General features: G+C 50.1%; 1 protein-coding gene and 1 long non-coding RNA gene across 3 annotated transcripts in view; one reads left to right on the forward strand and one right to left on the reverse strand.

Moving 5' to 3' along the window:
* Positions 1–788: 788 nt before the first annotated feature.
* LOC138243473 (uncharacterized) lies at positions 789–6,745 on the reverse strand. 2 transcript variants are annotated; one of them, XR_011192137.1, is made up of 4 exons: positions 6,550–6,745; positions 5,696–5,799; positions 1,502–1,605; positions 789–997 (listed from the first exon to the last, which is right to left on the reverse strand). It is a non-coding gene; the product is annotated as an uncharacterized lncRNA (long non-coding RNA). The 2 variants fall into 2 exon arrangements; XR_011192138.1 differs by having other exon boundaries at positions 797–864.
* A 6,223-nt stretch (positions 6,746–12,968) lies between these two features.
* The window catches only part of LOC138243449 (trichohyalin-like), a 140,977-nt gene continuing 132,001 nt past the window's right edge, over positions 12,969–21,944 (forward strand). Inside the window, exon 1 of the mRNA XM_069199071.1 lies at positions 12,969–13,041. Within this exon, the coding sequence (XP_069055172.1) occupies positions 13,008–13,041 (34 nt within the window). The 5' untranslated portion in view covers positions 12,969–13,007. The remainder of the gene's footprint in view (positions 13,042–21,944) is intronic.

Below are 21,944 nucleotides of genomic sequence, written 5' to 3' on the forward strand. Positions count from 1 at the left end.
ACGTGTTCCGTGTACTGCAGCAGTTGTCGGGCGGTGTGGAACGTGTTCCGTGTCCTGCAGCAGTTGTCGGGCGGTGTGGAACGTGTTCCGTGTCCTGCAGCAGTTGTCGGGCGGTGTGGAACGTGTTCCGTGTCCTGCAGCAGTTGTCGGGCGGTGTGGAACGTGTTCCGTGTCCTGCAGCAGTTGTCGGGCGGTGTGGAACGTGTTCCGTGTCCTGCAGCGGTTGTCGGGCGGTGTGGAACGTGTTCCGTGTCCTGCAGCGGTTGTCGGGCGGTGTGGAACGTGTTCCGTGTCCTGCAGCGGTTGTCGGGCGGTGTGGAACGTGTTCCGTGTCCTGCAGCGGTTGTCGGGCGGTGTGGAACGTGTTCCGTGTCCTGCAGCGGTTGTCGGGCGGTGTGGAACGTGTTCCGTGTCCTGCAGCGGTTGTCGGGCGGTGTGGAACGTGTTCCGTGTCCTGCAGCGGTTGTCGGGCGGAGCGGTGGCTCTGTGGCTGAGGATCTGTTCCTGTGGCTGGAAGGTTGCTGGTTCAAATCCCGCAGCCGACAGAGGAATCCTACTCCGTTGGGCCCCTTGGCAAGGCCGTTAACCCCAACTGCTCCAGGGGCACGACACTGCACCAGACTGGAGCCAGATGGAGTGTCCACTGTGGGTTAACGCTAGGGGACGACACGGCACCAGTCTGGAGCCAGATGGGTATGACTGGAAGCCAGGGAGGAAGTGATCTTATCATTGACACTCTGTCTCTGGGAACACCAAGGACTGTTAATGTGGGTGTACACTGCCTGATGATGCAGGAGGAGCACAAGTCCTAGGAAGGAGCCAGACTATCAGGCAGCATGGCAACCAATAGGATTCAGCAGCGATCTACAGTGTGGAGAGGCAGACGTCGAAAGAGCTGCGTCTTTGATGTGTAGAGAAAACTTACATCGAACTTGCATCAGATCAGAATCTAAAGAGGGTCCATACAGCTCAGCTCAGTATGGCTCTCACCTGGAATCTGTCATAGAGGTGAAAGACGGGTCACCTCAGTCTGAACCTCTCACCTGAAATTAGTGTGTCTGTCAGTCATACAGCTGGAGACGGGTCACCTCAGTGTGAATCTCTCACCTGGAATCAGTGTCTGTCAGGGTCGTACAGCTGGAGACAGGTCACCTCAGTGTGAATCTCTCACCTGGAATCAGTGTGTCTGTCAGGGTCATACAGCTGGAGACAGGTCACCTCAGTGTGAGTCTCTCACCTGGAATCAGTGTGTCTGTCAGGGTCATACAGCTGGAGACAGGTCACCTCAGTGTGAATCTCTCACCTGGAATCAGTGTGTCTGTCAGGGTCATACAGCTGGAGACAGGTCACCTCAGTGTGAGTCTCTCACCTGGAATCAGTGTGTCTGTCAGGGTCATACAGCTGGAGACAGGTCACCTCAGTGTGAGTCTCTCACCTGGAATCAGTGTGTCTGTCAAGGTCATACAGCTGGAGACAGGTCACCTCAGTGTGAATCTCTCACCTGGAATCGGCAGTCATACAGCATCCCCAGCTGGAAGGGGCGTCCGAGTGTGGCCACCTCGATGGTTTCTGAGGCCGACATAGCTCTGGAGCCTGGGTTCGTTACTGAAATCAAACCCAACACAGAGATGTTAAATGATTAACATCACAACCTTTGTACATGATTTCAAAGTCATGCACCAACCTGGCTTTATCATGATGCTGCGTTTTGACATTCTGTTCTTAACAGCCGTATCAGCTGGACAGATAAAAGTGCAAAGATCATTGTTTTTATTGTTGGCATAGCAGGTATGAGGCTCCACTGGAGCCATAAAACATTGTGCATTAACAAACGATATCTATGTACCATTATACAATCTGTTTGAATTTGGTCTTTGCACGTAAATCTTACTGTAACCGAAACAGGAGCAGAACTGGAGGTCAACATCTGTGGAGTTGCAGAGGAAGACGTACTGGACTTGAATTTGAGCAACTCTGAATTTTTCTTCTTTAACAAGTGGATAGCAGGAAGAAATCAATCCCTTCAGCTGAATTGTCCTGCCTCTTAAAAACAGTTTCGCCTTGAAACCAAGCATTAATTTTGACAACAAATCTTAGGTGTGGGCAACGAGCAGAAATGCATTTATTTGGTCTTTGCACGTAAACCTTACTGTAACCAAAACTGGAGCAGAACTGCAGGTCCGCGTCTGTGGCGATGCACTAATGCACTACCGGTACGTTGTAGCTGCTTGACCCTTTTGTTCTTCTTCGTCGTCTTATTCTAAGCCCTTCCCTCTCTGACAGCTACCACGCGGGGCGCCTGACCTGGGCGACCATGGAGCTGTGAAAAAATAGAGCCGAAACCTACTGTGCTCTTGGTGTCGAACGGCAGCAGTTTCCTGCTTTTTTCCAGGCCTCTTCTGCAGTCGGTGGCCCTTGTGGTCCCCTGAGCCAAGAGCTCAGGGATTCGCTCCCTGTATGTGCTGGAAGCCCCACCTCCACCGAGAGATGGCCGGTGTCCTTTTGGACTTTGCACTGATGTGGAATTAAAACTTAAATGTCGCCCTGTTCGTCAGTAGTCTGCAGTCCTCTCTGTTAAACTGTCAAGGTGCTGTCAAAAAATTCCATTACACTAGAGACATAGTAAAATAAAAAAAAGCTAACAACAATCATCTAACAAAAGAGGTTGTTGATGGAGATGCCAGTAAACCCTGGTGTGTCCAGTCCTGGTCCTGGAGGGGTCAGTCAGTGTGTGTGTCTGCAGCAGGGCTGTCCAGTCCTGCTTCTGGAGGGGTCAGTGTGTGTGTGTCTGCAGTAGGGCTGTCCAGTCCTGGTCCTGGAGGGGTCAGACAGTGTGTCCAGTCCTGGTCCTGGAGGGGTCAGACAGTGTGTGTGTCTGCAGCAGGGCTGTCCAGTCCTGGTCCTGGAGGGGTCAGTCTGCCCCCTCTCAAACTGGTGGAGCAAAAGTTTCTAGCACCTTCTGTGCTCCCCTGTCCCCTCCGACACTCCGCCAGCTCCCAGATCATTCCCCTGTCTCCAGCAGCCACTTCCCGGACCGGGCTGGGCGGACGACCGCAGAACCGGCGCTCGGGGGGAGCCGGGCCGCGTTACGACTGCGGGCGCCACGATCACAGCCAGTTTCACATGTTTGTTCTGTAGTGTGAACAGTGACACGCACGCACGCACGCACGCACGCACGCGTGTGTAAAGAATGCGCTGGAGAGGATTGAGCTGCTGGGTGAAGGAGTGTGAGATGTGCTGAGTGTGAGACTGACGAGCGCAGGCGAGCGGCGGCTCTCGCCTTCCTCCCGAACTTCGGTCTGAAACCTCATGAACGCTCTCGGCAAGGTCAGTCGGTCGGTGTCCTTAAATGTTTTGATTGCCTGTTATTCCTCTCGTCGTCCAGGCAGGGGTGTTGAGTTCCGCCCGTCTTCGGCACGTTCAGAGAGACCGACCCTGTGAGCGCACACGGGGGAGAGAGAGAGGAGGAGCAGGCCCCACTTCCAGCCTCTCGCTCTTTCACAGCCCCGTACCTGAGGACCAGAGCGTCTCTCGTCAGCAGGGCCTCGCGCCTGCAGGTGACTGAAGTGTGCTTTTATATACAGGTGAGAGAGAGTGCACAAGAATCGTCAGAAGTCAACACCGTTCGTTACAGATGGATGATGTCCAAGGTCACCCAGAAATAGAGCACGACAGGTCACTCAGAGGAAAGGTATTTTTAATTTTTCACTGGCGTGTGGATCTACCAAGTACAGAAGCCAGACAAAAAACATTGAAATGCGATTTGAAATTCACACTGGCGTGTTGAGAACTGTTCCTTAGAAGCGTTTGATCTGTGTTCAGGTCTTCTGCTAAGGAGATGTGGTCAGGAAAGGCAGAGACGCCTTCTCTCGTCTGACCGTTGTCTGCAAACCCTGAGGTGTCCTGCGGTCTTTATGATCTATAATCACACTTTCCCCTGTGGACATTAAATCATCTGTCGCAGCAGGATGCCGATTGATTTGAAAGGCAGCTTTAGCCCGACAGCATGAGAGAGAGGCCAACATCAGTCTGGCTGGAGGTCTGGTGAAAGGAAAGCTTTGAATTTAAGGAATTTAAAATGATTTTTGTAGATTTTAAAACTAAGGGATTGAGTAGAACTAAGTTATTTTATTTCAGTTGAACTATTAGGAACAGTTATTTTACGAAACCCGAACATTATTCTGTGTTTTGGTTTACTCGAGATTTAACGCAAGATGGAGTTCTTGGGCGGTGTGGAACGTGTTCAGTGTCCTGCAGGAGTTGTCGGGCGGTGTGGAACGTGTTCAGTGTCCTGCAGTCCAGGCTTTCACTGTGGAGCTTGCCAGTTTGACATCTTGAGTGATTTTCCTCAGCCTCTAGTTTCTCTCCCTCACGATCCTGCGCTCCTCCGGCAGCAGTTTCTCATTGTTGGCAATCTTGGCGAGGATCTCGGCGTGCTGTTTCATCTTGCGCAGCTCGGCGATGTGATCCTCGAAGCCCGGGCGGGCCTCCTCTTCCTCGTTGCGGATGAGCAGCTCGATGTAGGCGGCCGTGGACAGAGCGTTGGGCTTCAGGGCGATCTCCAGCCGCGCCAGGCAATTGGAGGACAGCCTGATCAGCTGCATGATCCGGTCCTCGATCGACTCGAAGTCAAGTTCGATTTTCTCGAGCATCTCCTTCGGCGACATGAACTTGCCGGAAGCCTTAATGATTTCGCTCAGCTTCACCGAGATCTGCCCAGCCGAGATCTGAGGCAGCAGCAGCCTCGCCATCGCCGAGCGCTCCTCCAGGACTTTCTTCGTCAGCGCCAAGTCCTTCCCCTCCGTCTTCTCCAGGGTTTGGAAAAACCTCTTCAGCTGCTTCACATGGTTCGTCCAGACGATTTTCTCCAGCTTGTTCTTGTCCTCTTCCTCGTCATCACTCCCGGAGCCCTCCCTGTTGGAATCTGTGTTGGGCCTCTCGTTTTGCGTGTAAAGGGCGGAGGAATCCCTTCTGGTTGTGGAGCTCGTAGGACGTCACAATGGAGGTCTGACTCTCCGCCTGCGAGCGGTTGGTCTCCTCGTGGATCAGCTTGAATCGAAACCGATCCTCCCACTGCACGCCCAGGATGTAATTGATCATTGCGTTGATGGGGGTGGTCTTCCCTGCCCCCGTGGCCCCCAGAAGGATGATGACCTTATTGTTTCCTTCTTCTACTTTTCTGCTGAACGCGAAGCGCTGGAAATGCTGCTCGTCGGTGGGCTCCTGTTCCAGCGACAGCCTGTATAAGGAAGGCTGCCCGCGCTCTATCAAAGTGGAGAAGTTTAGGAAGTGGTCGCTCTGTACTTTAACACGACTGACGTCCCCTGACTTGACTCTGCTCTCCTTCAGGATTGTTATTGGAGTCTCGGGGCTCGGTGGACTCTGTAGCCCCTGTAGGTACGAGCAGCCTGTGCCAGAGATTTCTGTAAGACCAGCTTGTACTCCACGCACAGGTCTTTAAACTGCAGGAGTTTCTGGTTCATCTCTGGAAACTGGATCGCAATCGTGTCTTTCATCAGGTCTTGGCACCGCGCGATATAATCATCCATTTCGTCTAAAATACGCTGCGATCGGCGAACTAACCCGATGCTGACGATTGTGGCAGGTCACCTCAGTGTGAGTCTCTCACCTGGAATCAGTGTGTCTGTCAGGGTCATACAGCTGGAGACGGGTCACCTTAGTGTGAATCTCTCACCTGGAATCGGCAGTCATACAGCATCCCCAGCTGGAAGGGGCGTCCGAGTGTGGCCACCTCGATGGTTTCTGAGGCCGACATAGCTCTGGAGCCTGGGTTCGTTACTAAAATCAAACCTAACACAGAGATGTTAAATGATTAACATCACAACCTTTGTACATGATTTCAAAGTCATGCACCAACGTGGCTTGATCATGTTGATAAAATGCTGCGTTTTGACATTCTGTTCTTAACAGCCGTATCAGCTGGACAGATAAAAGTGCAAAGATCATTGTTTTTATTGTTGGCATAGCAGGTATGAGGCTCCACTGGAGCCATAAAACATTGTGCATTATAAAACGATATCTATGTACCATTATACAATCTGTTTGAATTTGGTCTTTGCACGTAAATCTTACTGTAACCGAAACAGGAGCAGAACTGGAGGTCAACATCTGTGGAGTTGCAGAGGAAGACGTACTGGACTTGAATTTGAGCAACTCTGAATTTTTCTTCTTTAACAAGTGGATAGCAGGAAGAAATCAATCCCTTCAGCTGAATTGTCCTGCCTCTTAAAAACAGTTTCGCCTTGAAACCAAGCATTAGTTTTGACAACAAATCTTAGGTGTGGGCAACGAGCAGAAATGCATTTATTTGGTCTTTGCACGTAAACCTTACTGTAACCGAAACTGGAGCAGAACTGCAGGTCCGCGTCTGTGGCGATGCACTAATGCACTACCGGTACGTTGTAGCTGCTTGACCCTTTTGTTCCTCTTCGTCGTCTTATTCTAAGCCCTTCCCTCTCTGACAGCTACCACGCGGGGTGCCTGACCTGGGCGACCATGGAGCTGTGAAAAAATAGAGCCGAAACCTACTGTGCTCTTGGTGTCGCACGTCGAACGGCAGCGGTTTCCTGCTTTTTTCCAGGCCTCTTCTGCAGTCGGTGGCCCTTGTGGTCCCCTGAGCCAAGAGCTCAGGGATTCGCTCCCTGTATGTGCTGGAAGCCCCACCTCCACCGAGAGATGGCCGGTGTCCTTTTGGACTTTGCACTGATGTGGAATTAAAACTTAAATGTCGCCCTGTTCATCAGTAGTCTGCAGTCCTCTCTGTTAAACTGTCAAGGTGCTGTCAAAAAATTCCATTATTACACTAGAGACATAGTAAAATAAAAAAAAGCTAACAGCAATCATCTAACAAAAGAGGTTGTTGATGGAGATGCCAGTAAACCCTGGTGTGTCTGCAGCAGGGTTGTCCAGTCCTGGTCCTGGAGGGGTCAGTCAGTGTGTCCAGTTCTGGTCCTGGAGGGGTCAGTGTGTGTGTCTGCAGCAGGGCTGTCCAGTCCTGGTCCTGGAGGGGTCAGTCAGTGTCCCCAGTTCTGGTCCTGGAGGGGTCAGTCAGTGTGTCCAGTCCTGGTCCTGGAGGGGTCATTCTGCCCCCTCTCAAACTGGTGGAGCAAAAGTTTCTAACACCTTCTGTGCTCCCCTGTCCCCTCTGACACCCCGCCAGCTCCCAGATCATTCCCCTGCCTCCAGCAGCCACCTTCCGGACCGGGCTGGGTGGACGACCGCAGAACCGGCGCTCGGGGGGAGCCGGGCCGCGTCACGACTGCGGGCACCATGATCACAGCCAGTTTCACATCGATCGCCGTTCCGGGGCGACCTGTTTGTTCTGTAGTGTGAACAGTGACGCACGCGCACGACATGAGATTATTAAAACAGACAGACGTGAGAACCTCCGCGCACACACGCCGAGCGAGCAGCAGAGTCATTTCTCCTCCCCGCCGTTAGTGACGCAGGTCTGCTTGTCCACGAGCCGCTGAGGTCCGATCACACGGCCCTCGCGTCTCTCCTGCACACCGGGGCGCAGAGACGAGGAGCCTGCAGGACAGGAGAGAGCAGAGAGACGAGGAGCCTGCAGGACATGAGAGAGAGACAAGTTCATGAGAGACGAAATTCAGACACTGATGGACACATTCCTAAACACTCCATATCAAACCAACAAACTAGGGATGAACTTGGCCACACAAAAACTAAATCACCTATTCCACAAACTAGCATCAAAATCTAAGCTAAAAACAACTAAAAAAAACTACCAAAAAACAAAAGCAAAAGAAAAGTGGTTTGATACGGAGTGCAAAAACATCAGAAATGCACTACGAAAAGTCTCAAATGAAAAACACAGACAACCACACAACACAGATCTGCAACTCAGGTACTGTGACATGGTAAAACTTTACAAACACACGCTGAAAAAGAAAAGAAACACGTACATAAACAAACAACTTGCAGAAATTGAGGAGTCACTAAATCAGAACTGTTTCTGTGAGAAGTGGAACAACTTAAACAAATCAAAACCAGAAGAATTGGCCATCCAAAATGGAACAATCTGGCAAACATACTTTGAAAATCTCCCGAATACAAATCAATCAGACCAAAGCCACTTTTGAAAAACTCAAATTTTGGAATTGGCTATCAAAGACAACCAAAACCCCTTAGACTCCCCAATCACTGAGCAGGAGCTACTGGACAAACTCCAGGCCCTCAGACCACGCAAAGCCTGTGGCCATGATGGAGTCATAAATGAGATGCTGAGACACAGCAGCCCAAAGTTGCAACAAGCCCTGCTCAAACCCCTCAATCTCATCATGACAGCTGGATGTTTCCCCGAGGCCTGGAACCAAGGACTGATCACGCCCATCTATAAGAGTGGAGATAAACTCGATCCCAACAACTACCGGGGCATCTGTGTGAACAGGAACCTGGGGAAGGTATTCTGCAGTATCCTAAATACACAAATACTGGCCTTCCTTACCGAACACAATGTCCTGAGTAAAAGTCAGATTGGCTTCTTGCCAGATCACCGCACATCTGATCACATTTACACCCTACACACACTGATAGACAAACACGTCCACCAAAAACACAAAGGAAAAAGTTTTGCCTGCTTTGTCGATTTCAAAAAAGCATTTGACTCGATTTGGCATGAGAGATTGTTTTACAAACTACTCCAAAGTGGCATAGGGGGCAAAGTGTACGACATAATTAAATCAATGTATTTAGAGAGCAAATGTGCAGTGAAAATTGGAAACAAAAGGACTAAATTCTTCACCCAAGGCCGCGGGTTGAGACAGGGCTGCAGCCTGAGCCCAACACTGTTCAATATCTATATCAACGAATTAGCAGGAATGTTGGAGCAGTCTGCAGCTCCTGGTCACGCACTACACGACACAGAAATCAAGTTCCTGCTCTACGCAGATGACCTGGTCCTGCTGTCGCCCACAGAACAGGGGCTGCAGCAGAACCTGGCACTGCTGGAGCAGTACTGTCAGACCTGGGCACTGACAGTCAATCTGGACAAGACCAGAGTTATGGTTTTCCAGAAGAAAGCCAGACCTCAGGGAAACAGGTACAAATTCACACTGAACAACAACACATTGGAGCACACATCCAGCTACACATATCTCGGTCTCACCATCAGCTCTTCCGGGAGTTTTGACCTGGCAGTGAAGACACTGAGGAAGAAGGCACTCAGGGCTTTCTACGCAATAAGAAGGAGGCTCTTCAACATCAACCCACCAACAAGAATCTGGCTCCAAATATTTGAAAGTGTAATCCAACCCATTGCCCTATACGGCAGTGAAGTGTGGGGTCCCCTCACAGACCAGGATTACACCCAATGGGACAAACACCCCACAGAAACTCTGCACATGGAGATCTGTAGAAACATCCTCCGTGTGCAGAGAAAAACTCCTAACAACGGGTGCAGGGCCGAATTAGGCCAGTACCCACTATTGATAAACATACAGAAAAGAATATTAAAGTATTGGCTACACCTAAAAAACAGCGACCAAAATTCCTACCACCACAAAGCCCTGCTGAGCCCAAAACAGAGCCCCCTGAGTCAGCTGGTCCTGAGGCTCACCGACCTGAGCCACACCGACACTAACCAGCCTCAGGACAGCACTGCTAGAGCACCACAACCCAGACTCAAGCACATCACAGCACAGATCAAACAGCAATATCTGTGTTTTAGTGTTTCAACTAAAATGGGACAGTACTGTGTTCAGTGTGTGATCACAGTGGCACAGTTCTGTGTTCTGTGTGTTACCAGTAGGACAGTACTGTGTTTGGTGTCTGAACACAGTGGGACAGTAGTGTGTTCGGTGTGTGATCACAGTTGGACAGAACTGTGTGCATTGAGCAATTACAGTGTCACAGTACTGTGCTCAGTGTGTGCTCAGAGTGGCACAGTACTGTGCTCAGTGTGTGCTCAGAGTGGCACAGTACTGTGCTCAGTGTTCGATCAGAGTGGCACAGTACTGTGTTCACTGTGTGATCACAGTGGGACAGTAGTGTGTTCACTGTGTGATCACAGTGGGACAGTAGTGTGTTGAGTGTGTGATCATAGAGGGGCGCTAGTGTTCAGTGAGAAATAATAAATAATAAAGTAAATAATAACAACGTAACGTGGTTTTCTGCACGTCTACCTAGGCTGCAGCTGCTCCTGCATTATGTTTCATGTAGAAGTCTTAGCTTAGATTTTGTTTGCAAAAGACGAGCAAGATCTTTAAATGCAAATAACAAAAACTAGACACAACCGCAGTCCATACGAGGCCCCCTGCTACACTTTCACTGTTAATTCATTAAAGCCCATATTATCTGTGCTTTCCCTCACGATAAACAACTGCACCTGAATTGACACATCTCTTCTTGCTGAGTCCTTCGCACAACAAACGAAATTTCTCACCGGTCAGAGACAACAATTCTAGTGGAGCATATCCTGTCTTTGACAGGACTTGTAGTGTTTTTAGAGAAACCAACAAGGTCAGTTCTATTCCTTGTGTTTATCACCGTCGGAAATTACTCTCCAGTCAGCTGATTTGTACACCGTGTGTGCAGTTCTTGTGTGAAGGAGATTGTTACTAGTATGAGTAGTATTATTAGTAGTGTTATTACTATTAGTAGTAGTATCAGTATTATTACTGGTATTATCATTGTTATCAGTAGTATTAGTAGTGTTAGTAGTAGTACTATTGTTGTCAGTTGTAATATTAGTGTTAGTAGTAGTACTATTGTTAGCAGTAGTAGTATTAGTGTTAGTAGTAGTAGTACTATTGTTATCAGTGCATGATGCCCAAGAATAATTCCCAGATGTTCATTCTGTAAGTTGCATTCATAATGGCCAGCAGCCCTATCACCCTGCAACTCCCAGCTGGCAGCCCCACTGGAGCCCAGCAGTGTGAGCCTGGCCAGTACCTGGAGGGAAGACTGCTGGGAAAACACTGAGGCTGCTGCTGGGAGAGGTGTGAGTGGGGCCAGCAGGGGGCGCTCTCACCCTGCGCTCTGTGTGGGTCCTGATGCCCCAGTATAGTGACGGGGACACTGGACTCTAAACAGGCGTCGTCCTGCAGATGAGACGTCAAACCGAGGTCCTGACTCTCTGTGGTCATTAACAATCCCAGGGTGTCTCTCGAGAAGAGTAGGGGTTTTACACCAGCGTCCTGGTCAAATTTCCCATTGGCCCTTACCAGTCATGGCCTCCTAATAATCCCCATCTATGAATTGGCTTCATCACTCTGCTCTCCTCCCCACTGAGAGCTGGTGTGTGGGGAGAGGACTGGGGCGTCATCCAGGTGGGGCTGCACACTGGTGGTGGTAGTGGGATCCCCAGGACCTGTAAAGAGCTGCACACTGGTGGTGGTAGTGGGATCCCCATGACCTGTAAAGAGCTCTGAGTGGAGTGTCCAGGAAAGAGCTATAGAAGTGTATTATTATTATTAATATCATGCAGCCCGAACCCCAGCGAGCGTGACTCCCTGACCCTGACCTCTCTCTCCCCCAGGTGCAGAACCGCTGTTCCTGCTGCTGGTGGCCGCGCTGTGTCTCCAGATCTACTCCTCCGAGGAGCCCGGGTGTGAACCGGCGCTGCCCGCTGCCAGCTGCCCCCCCGAGGGGCAGGGGCAGGGGGGGCAGGAGGAATGGCAGGGGCTGCTGTTGCCCCACCCACCCACACTGCCATCGCCCCTCCTGGCGGGGGAGGAAGAGGGGGCGGCGGCCGAGGCGACGAAGACCGGGGAGGTGCTGCTCCTGGTCGGCGTCTCTCAGTACCTTAGCACCAGCTCCGACCTGTGACCTGTGACCTGTGACCTGTAACCCCCCCCGCCCCCCTTCTGGGTGGAGTCTGACCGTGACGGGAGAGGCCCTCGAGTCCGGCCCGATACCGATACCCATACCGGCCAGCCGGACCCGAACCCGAGCTCGGACCCGGACCGCTGCCGCCCGGAGAGGGGAGTCCGGGACTCGTGGGCGGAGACGCCCGTGGCGCCTTATCGCTCTATTTGTTTATTGATTGATTTCCTGCGTGGCTTATTTATTTATCTATCTTATTGACGGAGAGACTCGTGCGTCTTATTGATGGAGAGTATTTCAGTGAGAGTGGAGGTGGTGCTACTCTTCCTTCACCGTGAGGAACTGGAACGGTTCTCCATGATTTGTCGTTGTATAATCGATCGGTCGATGACAGCGAGTGAAATGATCGTGGGGTGGGTGGGGAACGGCGCGTGTTTCACTCCCTGAACAGATGAATAAAAACGGAGAAGCAGCGGCGTGGTTTGTGTTTGTTCTGGGGGAGGGATTGACGCTGCAGGAGGTCAATCAGCGCTCAGGCATCTGCGGTTAAGAGGGGGTCTGTACGCAGAGAGGGGTGGGAGGAGGGAACAACCTGATACCCTGGCTTCTCTCCAGACAGAGCTGGGGGAGGGGCGAACAAGCCGATGAGCTGCTCAGGTCCGTTATCTACTGTCTGACTCCTGTCTGCTCTCATGCTCTCTCTGGTCTGCTGTTTCCCCGATCTGTCTCTCTCCTGAAGCAGTTCAGCTCTGGCCTCTGACTTCTGGTGCCTTGTCTCCCCCTGGCGGGGACAGCGCCTCATTAACTTCATTGATCCAGACGGGTGTGGACCCCAGTGTCCCGACTGCTGGTCAGGGGTGTTGCTTAGTCGGGGTTCGGTCTGTACTCCCCAAATTCCCTCTCCTCAGTTGATTGTAGGTGGGATGAAGTGGGGTCCCTGACTGTAAAGTGCTTTGGAGATCCTTTTAGATCAACTTTCCAGAACCCCAAACAAGAGAGTTTGCTTATGAAAAATAATTTTTAAAGTTTTTTTAAATTCCTAAGTGATGAGATATACCAGAAACGTTCATATCAGGCGGCGCCCAAGACTTCATTCTGCCCTGGTGAGTTAATCATTAACTGAACCCACTAAATATTTTATCAAGGGCCACTGAGAGGACATAGTCCTGCCCTTCAGATCAGCAGGAAGAGAAGGAGAGAGAGAGATGGCAGCGTGTAGGAGCTCAGCGCTCAGCCCTGGTGAGTTTTCTCTTGTTCTGCCTGTCAGAGTGTCATAAAGGGAGTCACTGAGGGTCTCTTCTCTGTCACAGAGCACAGCAGCAGCTGGAGAAGTGTCTTCCTGTCTGCTGAGAGTGTGTTCTGTCTGTCAGACACACAGGGTCTGAACTTGGAGATAGAGACAGGAGCTGATGTACTTTCACTTTCTCTTGTCAGAGATCAGGGATCGGTACTTTCAACTCAAGCTGTTTGGAATGTACTAAATATTTTAATAAGGTGTTTATTTAAGGTAAAATGATTGATGTAAGACCTGACCGTGTGCTGATGGTATTGGATTCACACTGTTAGTATTCATGATGCTCAGACACGCTCAGATATGATCGTTTCCTGTTTGTTGCTCAGAGGCCGTGTTTATTGTACAGCTGATAATACCAGAGAGGAATCAGTACAGATGAACAACAGAGGAATTTATTTGGCCCATAATTAGTAGTGATTCCAGGGTCTCCTGTCCTGACTGGGCAGCTTGTTCCCCTCTCCCACCTCTCTCTGTGTACAGTAGAGCCTCCCACTCCTGATTTTAAGTCTTAGTGTTGCTTTGAGTTTCAGTGTTAATTCTGAGGAACTCTGAGGTGTCAATATCTAACTGGTCTTTAATGGTGACTGACTGTCACTGAGGATGTTGAATATTTTGTATATATATGGTTCACTATCTTCACCCTGTCAGTGTGGGACACTCCCTTCAGACTAAAGAGACTCAGTTCCTCCACCCTGTCAGTTTCACTGTTTTTAAACTAACATCATGCTAGTTCTCTTCAGTGTGGATCACAGTAGATAGTTTCTAAGCGGTTTGAAACTATACAACACACAGATTTCCCAGCCAGGTGGCTGAGTCCCAAACATGTCTTTATGAAATGTGACATTTTAGACTCGCTAGTGAAGAATCAGGACAGACTGAATGATTTTACAGTTTTTTTACATGTATTTTTAAAATAAGGTGGTATAAAGGTTCATTCTGAACACAGGAGTCCCATATGTGTCTGAACTGCCATTGGATACTCAGTGTTAGTGGGACTCTGCAGGGCCCTCCAGAAGTATTGGCACCCTTGGTAAAGATGAGCAAGGAAGACATTGGAAAAATGTCTGTGTTGTTTATCAGATGAGAGAAATCTAACCTTTCAGTGAGGTTAAATTATTCTAAGAAAAAAAATTGTGATGAAAAATAAACATGTACTATTGAGAGAACAGTTAAATATATATATTACATAAATTGCAAGAATACAGAATAAGAATGTTGTAAGAATAAAGTCTGATTACCTAACATTAACAGAACATTTTTGTATACCACAGAGAATACACAGAAAATTAATCTCAATAATCTGTGATTTTCCTCTGTCACAGGGCAGGGACAATAGAAAAGATATAGAAAAGTTTTTATCGTGAATTTTAAATGGGATGAAGAGTGAAGATAGATGTGATGAGAACTTTATCATGTAAATAATCTGTGATCTTTCTCTCTGACAGGGGAGGGACAGGCTGATTCCCATGAGGCACCACAGCGTCTCTCAGAGATCAGGATCGTGCTGCTGGGCCAGAGATTGTCTGAGAAGAGCTCAGCAGGAAACACCATCCTGGGCAGAGAGGAGTTTGTCACTGAGGGAGTAACTGAGGAGTGTGTGAAGAGAGAGGGAGAAGTAGCTGGGAGGCAGATCACTGTGGTTGACACTCCAGGGTACTCCTCTTTTCCACGTGTAATAAGGACTGATCCACAGCATGTCAGAGAGGAGGTTGTGCGCAGTGTGTCTCTGTGTCCCCCAGGACCCCACGCTCTCCTCCTGGTGATTGATCTGGACTCAGCCACAGACTGGAGATCAGTGAAGAAATATCTGGAGCTTCTCAGTGAGAGAGTCTGGAGACACACAATAGTGCTGTTCACCTGGGGGGACACACTGAGAGACATAACCATTGAGCAGCACATTGAGAGAGAAGGGAAGAAGCTCCAGTATCTGGTGGAGAAGTGTGGGAACAGGTATCATGTTCTCAACAACAAGAACAGGGGCGACCGCACTCAGGTCACAGAGCTGCTTGAGAAGATAGAGGACATGGTGGCAGGAAACTATGGGCTGTACTTCACCACTGACATCAAAGAAATAAACACTGAACGAGAGATAGAGGAGCCGAGACATAGAGAGACAGGAGCTGAGACAGAGGTTGGAGGAGGAGAGACAGAGAGAGACAGAGGAGCTGAGACAGAGGGAGGAGGAGAGACAGAGAGAGACAGAGGAGCTGAGACAGATGGAGGAGGAGAGACAGAGGAGCTGATACAGAGAGACAGAGGAGCTGAGACAGAGGGAGGAGGAGAAACAGAGAGAGACAGAGGAGCTGAGACAGAGGGAGGAGGAGAGACAGAGAGAGACAGAGGAGCTGAGACAGAGGGAGGAGGAGAGACAGAGGAGCTGATACAGAGAGACAGAGGAGCTGAGACAGAGGGAGGAGGAGAAACAGAGAGAGACAGAGGAGCTGAGACAGAGGGAGGAGGAGAGACAGAAAGAGAGAGAGGAGCTGAGACAGAGGGAGGAGGAGAGACAGAGAGAGACAGAGGAGCTGAGACAGAAGTATGAAAGAAGGGAGAGAGAGAGAGAAGAGGAGCCCAGACTGCCTGTCAAGAGGAGGAACAGTAAAGGTCTTAAACCTCCCAACAGTGAATGTGATTGATGCTGTATTACTGATTCACTGATCTTACTGGTCATCAGACTGAGAGATTCAACCATCTTGTGTCCTGTTAGGAATTAAAATCATACTGTGCTCCGCTCTGTACTGCGTTACTAACACAGTGGCACACAGACCTGTGTCTGTTTAAATCCTCTGTGCTGTACTTGAACTGTTTTCTCTCAGGGAGATTAGATTTAGTCCATCACACAGCAGCTCAGAGACAGGAGCTGATTTACTTTCACTTTCTCTTGTCAGCGATCAGAGATCTATCAAACTGTTTGGAATTTAATAAACATTTAATAAACATGTTCCTGGTTTTACTGTTTTTATATAAAAATGTTTATGTAAAAAATCACTGACGAGGTATTAGGTTCTTTTTCACCAATAGTATTTTCATGCGTGTTAATGACAGCAGCAGACTTGATCAGACATGGTTTTTACCTGTGTGTTTCTTAGAGGCAGTTTTCACTGTTCTGTCTATAACAACACGGAGCGGTTTTCCACACAATAACAACAGAAGATAGGACACAGAAAAGAGTATTTAGTAGTTAAAATGATCAGAAGATCAAATCTGGCTGTTTCTTCAAGGAAGCCAGAGTATCTCATCTCTGTACTCAAGCTGCACCTCCAGTTGTGCCCAGAAAATCATCTCCGACCCCTCTCCCCCAGCTCATAATCTCTTTCAGCTTCATGCTTCTGGAACAAGTTTCAGATCCTCCCAATCAAGGACGGTCTGATTCAAACTCAGACTCCTCCCCTCTGCCATGCGACCTCTGAATTCACCTTGAACTCTGACTTCCTTGTATAATTTATTGTTTAACATGGAAAGTTGTTTACATATGTGCTGTATGTGACAATGTTTGTCTTCTGTTCTATGTAAATTTGTACTGTATATGTTGTATGTGTGACTCATCTGTGTTGTTTGCTGTACTATTAGCAAATTCCACCAACTATTGGCAATAAAGAATAATCTAATCAACTTCAAAAACGTTTTCACTTTCACAGTCTTGTGATCATCAATCATTCAATTGGTGCAAAACCTAACAGATTATAGCCATATTTCATTGTTTTAAATTAATTGATTACTAATGGCAAGAGTGATTAATACATCAACAGATTCTATATAGCTGCACATGTCCAACAATAAAATCGACTCTTGATTTTCAGCAGATCTCATTTGAAGTAATAATTAAAAAAAAAACTATTTTATATAGCACCTTTAAAGGTGTCTTCTCAAAGCGATTTACAGAATGACAACAACAATGTCCTTACAGTGTGTGAGAGCAGGGGTGTGACCCCAGTCACCCGACTGCTGGTCAGGGGTGCTGCTTAGTCGGGGTTCGGTCTGTACTCCCCAAATTCCCTCTTCTCAGTTGATTGCAGGTGGGATGAAGTGGGGTCCCTGACTGTAAAGTGCTTTGGAGATCCTTTTAGATCAACTTTCCAGAACCCCAAACAAGAGAGTTTGCTTATGAAAAACAATTTTAAAAGTATTTTTATATATATTTTTAAATTCCTAAGTGATGAGATATACCAGAAACGTTCATATCAGGCGGCGTCCAAGACTTCATTCTGCCCTGGTGAGTTAATCATTAACTGAACCCAGGGCCACTGAGAGGACAAAGTCCTGCCCTTGAGAGAGAGACAAGACCAGAGTTATGGTTTTCCAGAAGAAAGCCAGACCTCAGGGAAACAGGTACAAATTCACACTGAACAACAACACATTGGAGCACACATCCAGCTACACATATCTCGGTCTCACCATCAGCTCTTCCGGGAGTTTTGACTTGGCAGTGAAGGCACTGAGGGAGAAGGCACTCAGGGCTTTCTACGCAATAAGAAGGAGGCTCAACAACATCAGCCCACCAACAAGAATCTGGCTCCAAATATTTGAAAGTGTAATCCAACCCATTGCCCTATATGGCAGTGAAGTGTGGGGTCCCCTCACAGACCAGGATTACACCCAATGGGACAAACACCCCACAGAAACTCTGCACATGGAGATCTGTAGAATCATCCTCCGTGTGCAGAGAAAAACTCCTAACAACGGGTGCAGGGCCGAATAAGGCCAGTACCCACTATTGATAAACATACAGAAAAGAATATTAAAGTATTGGCTACACCTAAAAAACAGCGACCAAAATTCCTACCACCACAAAGCCCTGCTGAGCCAAGAGCTGAGCCCAAAACAGAGCCCCCTGAGCCAGCTGGGCCTGAGGCTCACCGACCTGAGCCACACCAATCCTAACCAGCCTCAGGACAGCACTGCTAGAGCACCACAACCCAGACTCAACCACATCACAGCACAGATCAAACAGCAATATATCACACACTGGGACACACACACACAAACACAATATAAACTGGAATGCTACAGAACCCTAAACAGACAATACACACTAGCTGAATATTTGACCAAAATAAAAAATAACAAACAGAAACAGACCCTGACGAAGTACAGGCTCAGTGACCACAACCTGGCCATAGAAACTGGGCGACACAGGCAGACCTGGCTGCCCAGAGAGGACAGGCTGTGCTCCCACTGCCAGCGGGGAGAAATAGAGACAGAGATGCACTTCCTACTGCACTGACAGATACTCTGGGATTAGAGAAACATTTCCCGAAATTCAGAAATCTAATCCCACAGTTCCCACACTTGCCAGAGTCACAACGGGTCCCCATCCTACTGGGAGAGGGAGGAGGGAACTCAGTTGATCTGGCAGCCCAGTATGTGATCTCCTGTCACAGCCTGAGGAACAGTGAGCCTGTCTCCCAATAATGCTCCAGTCGCTACAGTATATGTCAATATTTTATCATATCTCTTTGTTGTAAATGTCTGTGACATGTCTGTAGGTTTTATTTTACTTCTAGTTTTTGTTTTGTTCCATGTTAATTTTATTATTTTTATTTGCTTTGGCAACACTGATTGTACCCATCGGTCATGCTAATAAAGCCTCTTGAACAGGAGAGAGACAGGTACAGGTACTCCTGGCCAGGTGTGGCTGTTACCTGCTTGCCCTGGTCTCTGAAGAACCCTCCAGCGTTCTCGATCACCAGCTCATCTGTCATGGAGGCGTAGGGCTGCTCCTTACACAGCCTCAGCATCTCCCAGAGGGTCACCCCAAATGCCCACACATCGCTGGCCGTGGTGAACTTCCCCTGGGGACACAGACACATGGGGTCACCCCCAACACCCCCACACAGAGACACACAGGGTCGCCCCCACACACAGACAGACACACAGGGTCACCCCCAACACCCCCCCCCCCACACACACACACACACACAGATGCACAGGGTCACCCCGAACGCCCACACATCGCTGGCCGTGGTGAACTTCCCCTGGGGACACAGACACATGGGGTCACCCCCAACACCCCCACACAGTCGCCGGCGTACAGGTTGCGGCTCATGCCGAAGTCGGCGATCTTGATGGCGCCGCCCTCCCCCACCAGGCAGTTCCGGGTCACCAGGTCCCGGTGCACAAAGTTCAGGGAGGCCAGGAACTTCATCCCGGAGGAGATCTGGCAGGCCATGGAGATCAGAGAGGTGTAGCTGGAGAGAGAGACACATCTCATATTAACACTGAGAGAAAGAGAGTGGGGTTCATACAGACACACTGACTGGACACTCCAGTACATGAACACTGCACTGAGAGAGAGAGGGGTTCATACAGACACACTGACTGGACACTCCAGTACATGAACACTGCACTGAGAGAGAGGGGTTCATACAGACACACTGACTGGACAGACCTGACGGTGGACTCCCCATGGCTGGCGGTGGCGATCTGATCTCGCACACATGTAGACTCGCACTCTCGCACATATGTAGACTCACACACAGACTCAGTCACACGCACACTCTCGCACACGTAGACTCGCACAGACTCGTAGTCACACTCAGACTCACTCCCGGGCACGTAGACTCGCGCGCGCACACAGACTCGCAGTCACACTCGGACACTCGCACACATGTAGACTCGCAGACACTCGGACACTCGCACTCAGACTCGCAGTCACACTCAGACACTCGCACACATGGACACTCGCACTCAGACTCGCAGTCACACTCGGACACTCGCACTCAGACTCGCAGTCACACTCGGACACTCGCACACATGTAGACTCGCAGACACTCAGACACTCGCACACATGTAGACTCGCAGACACTCAGAGACAGACTCAGGCGCACACGTACACTCGCACAAGTAGACTTGCACACAGACTCGCAGTCACGTAGACTCGGGCACAGACTCGCAGTCACACTCAGACACTCGCACACGTACACTCGCAGTCACACTCAGACACTCTTGCACACGTACACTCGCACACGCAGACTCGCAGTCACACTCAGACACTCTCGCACACGCACACTCGCAGTCACACTCAGACACTCTCGCACACGCACACTCGCAGTCACACTCAGACACTTGCACACGTACACTCGCCCGCAGACTCGCAGTCACACTCAGACACTCTCGCACACGCACACTCGCAGTCACACTCAGACACTTGCACACGTACACTCGCCCGCAGACTCGCAGTCACACTCAGACACTCGCACACGCACACTCGGGCACAGACTCGCAGTCACACTCAGACCCTCTCGCACACGTACACTCGCACGCAGACTCGCAGTCACACTCAGACACACTCGCACACGCAGACTCGCAGTCACACTCAGACACTCTCGCACACGCACACTCGCAGTCACACTCAGACACTTGCACACGTACACTCGCCCGCAGACTCGCAGTCACACTCAGACACTCTCGCACACGTACACTCGCCCGCAGACTAGCAGTCACACTCAGACACTCGCACACGTACATTCGCCCGCAGACTCGCAGTCACACTCAGACACTCTCGCACACGTACACTCGCACGCAGACTCGCAGTCACACCCAGACACTCTCGCACACGTACACTCGCACGCAGACTCGCAGTCACACTCAGACACTCTCACACACGTACACTCGCAGTCACACTCAGACACTCTCGCACACGTACACTCGCACGCAGACTCGTAGTCACACCCAGACACTCTCGCACACGTACACTCGCACGCAGACTCGCAGTCACACTCAGACACTCTCGCACACGTACACTCGCAGTCACACTCAGACACTCGCTCACGTACACTCGGCCACAGACTCGCAGTCACACTCAGAAACTCTCGCACACGTACACTCAGGCACAGACTCACAGTCACACTCAAGACACTCGCACACGTACACTCGGGCACAGACTCGCAGTCACACTCAGACACTCTCGCACACGTACACTCGCCCGCAGACTCAGACACTCTCGCACACGTACACTCGCACGCAGACTCGCAGTCACACTCAGACACTCTCGCACACGTACACTCGCAGTCACACTCAGACACTCTCGCACACGTACACTCGCAGTCACACTCAGACACTCTCGCACACGTACACTCGCACGCAGACTCGCAGTCACACCCAGACACTCTCGCACACGTACACTCGCACGCAGACTCGCAGTCACACTCAGACACTTGCACACGTACACTCGCCCGCAGACTCGCAGTCACACTCAGACACTCTCGCACACGTACACTCGCCCGCAGACTAGCAGTCACACTCAGACACTCGCACACGTACATTCGCCCGCAGACTCGCAGTCACACTCAGACACTCTCGCACACGTACACTCGCACGCAGACTCGCAGTCACACCCAGACACTCTCGCACACGTACACTCGCACGCAGACTCGCAGTCACACTCAGACACTCTCGCACACGTACACTCGCAGTCACACTCAGACACTCGCACACGTACACTCGGCCACAGACTCGCAGTCACACTCAGAAACTCTCGCACACGTACACTCAGGCACAGACTCACAGTCACACTCAAGACACTCGCACACGTACACTCGGGCACAGACTCGCAGTCACACTCAGACACTCTCGCACACGTACACTCACCCGCAGACTCAGACACTCTCGCACACGCAGACTCGCAGTCACACTCAGACACACGTACTCAGACACTCGCACACGTACACTCGCAGTCACACTCAGACACTCTCGCACACGCAGACTCGCAGTCACTCAGACACTCTCGCACACGCAGACTCGCAGTCACACTCAGACACACGCACTCAGATACTCGCACACGTACACTCGCAGTCACACTCAGACACTCTCGCACACGCAGACTCGCAGTCACTCAGACACTCTCGCA

Source organism: Lepisosteus oculatus, chromosome 14 (genome assembly GCF_040954835.1).
Source record: "Lepisosteus oculatus isolate fLepOcu1 chromosome 14, fLepOcu1.hap2, whole genome shotgun sequence".
Taxonomy (NCBI): domain Eukaryota; kingdom Metazoa; phylum Chordata; class Actinopteri; order Semionotiformes; family Lepisosteidae; genus Lepisosteus; species Lepisosteus oculatus.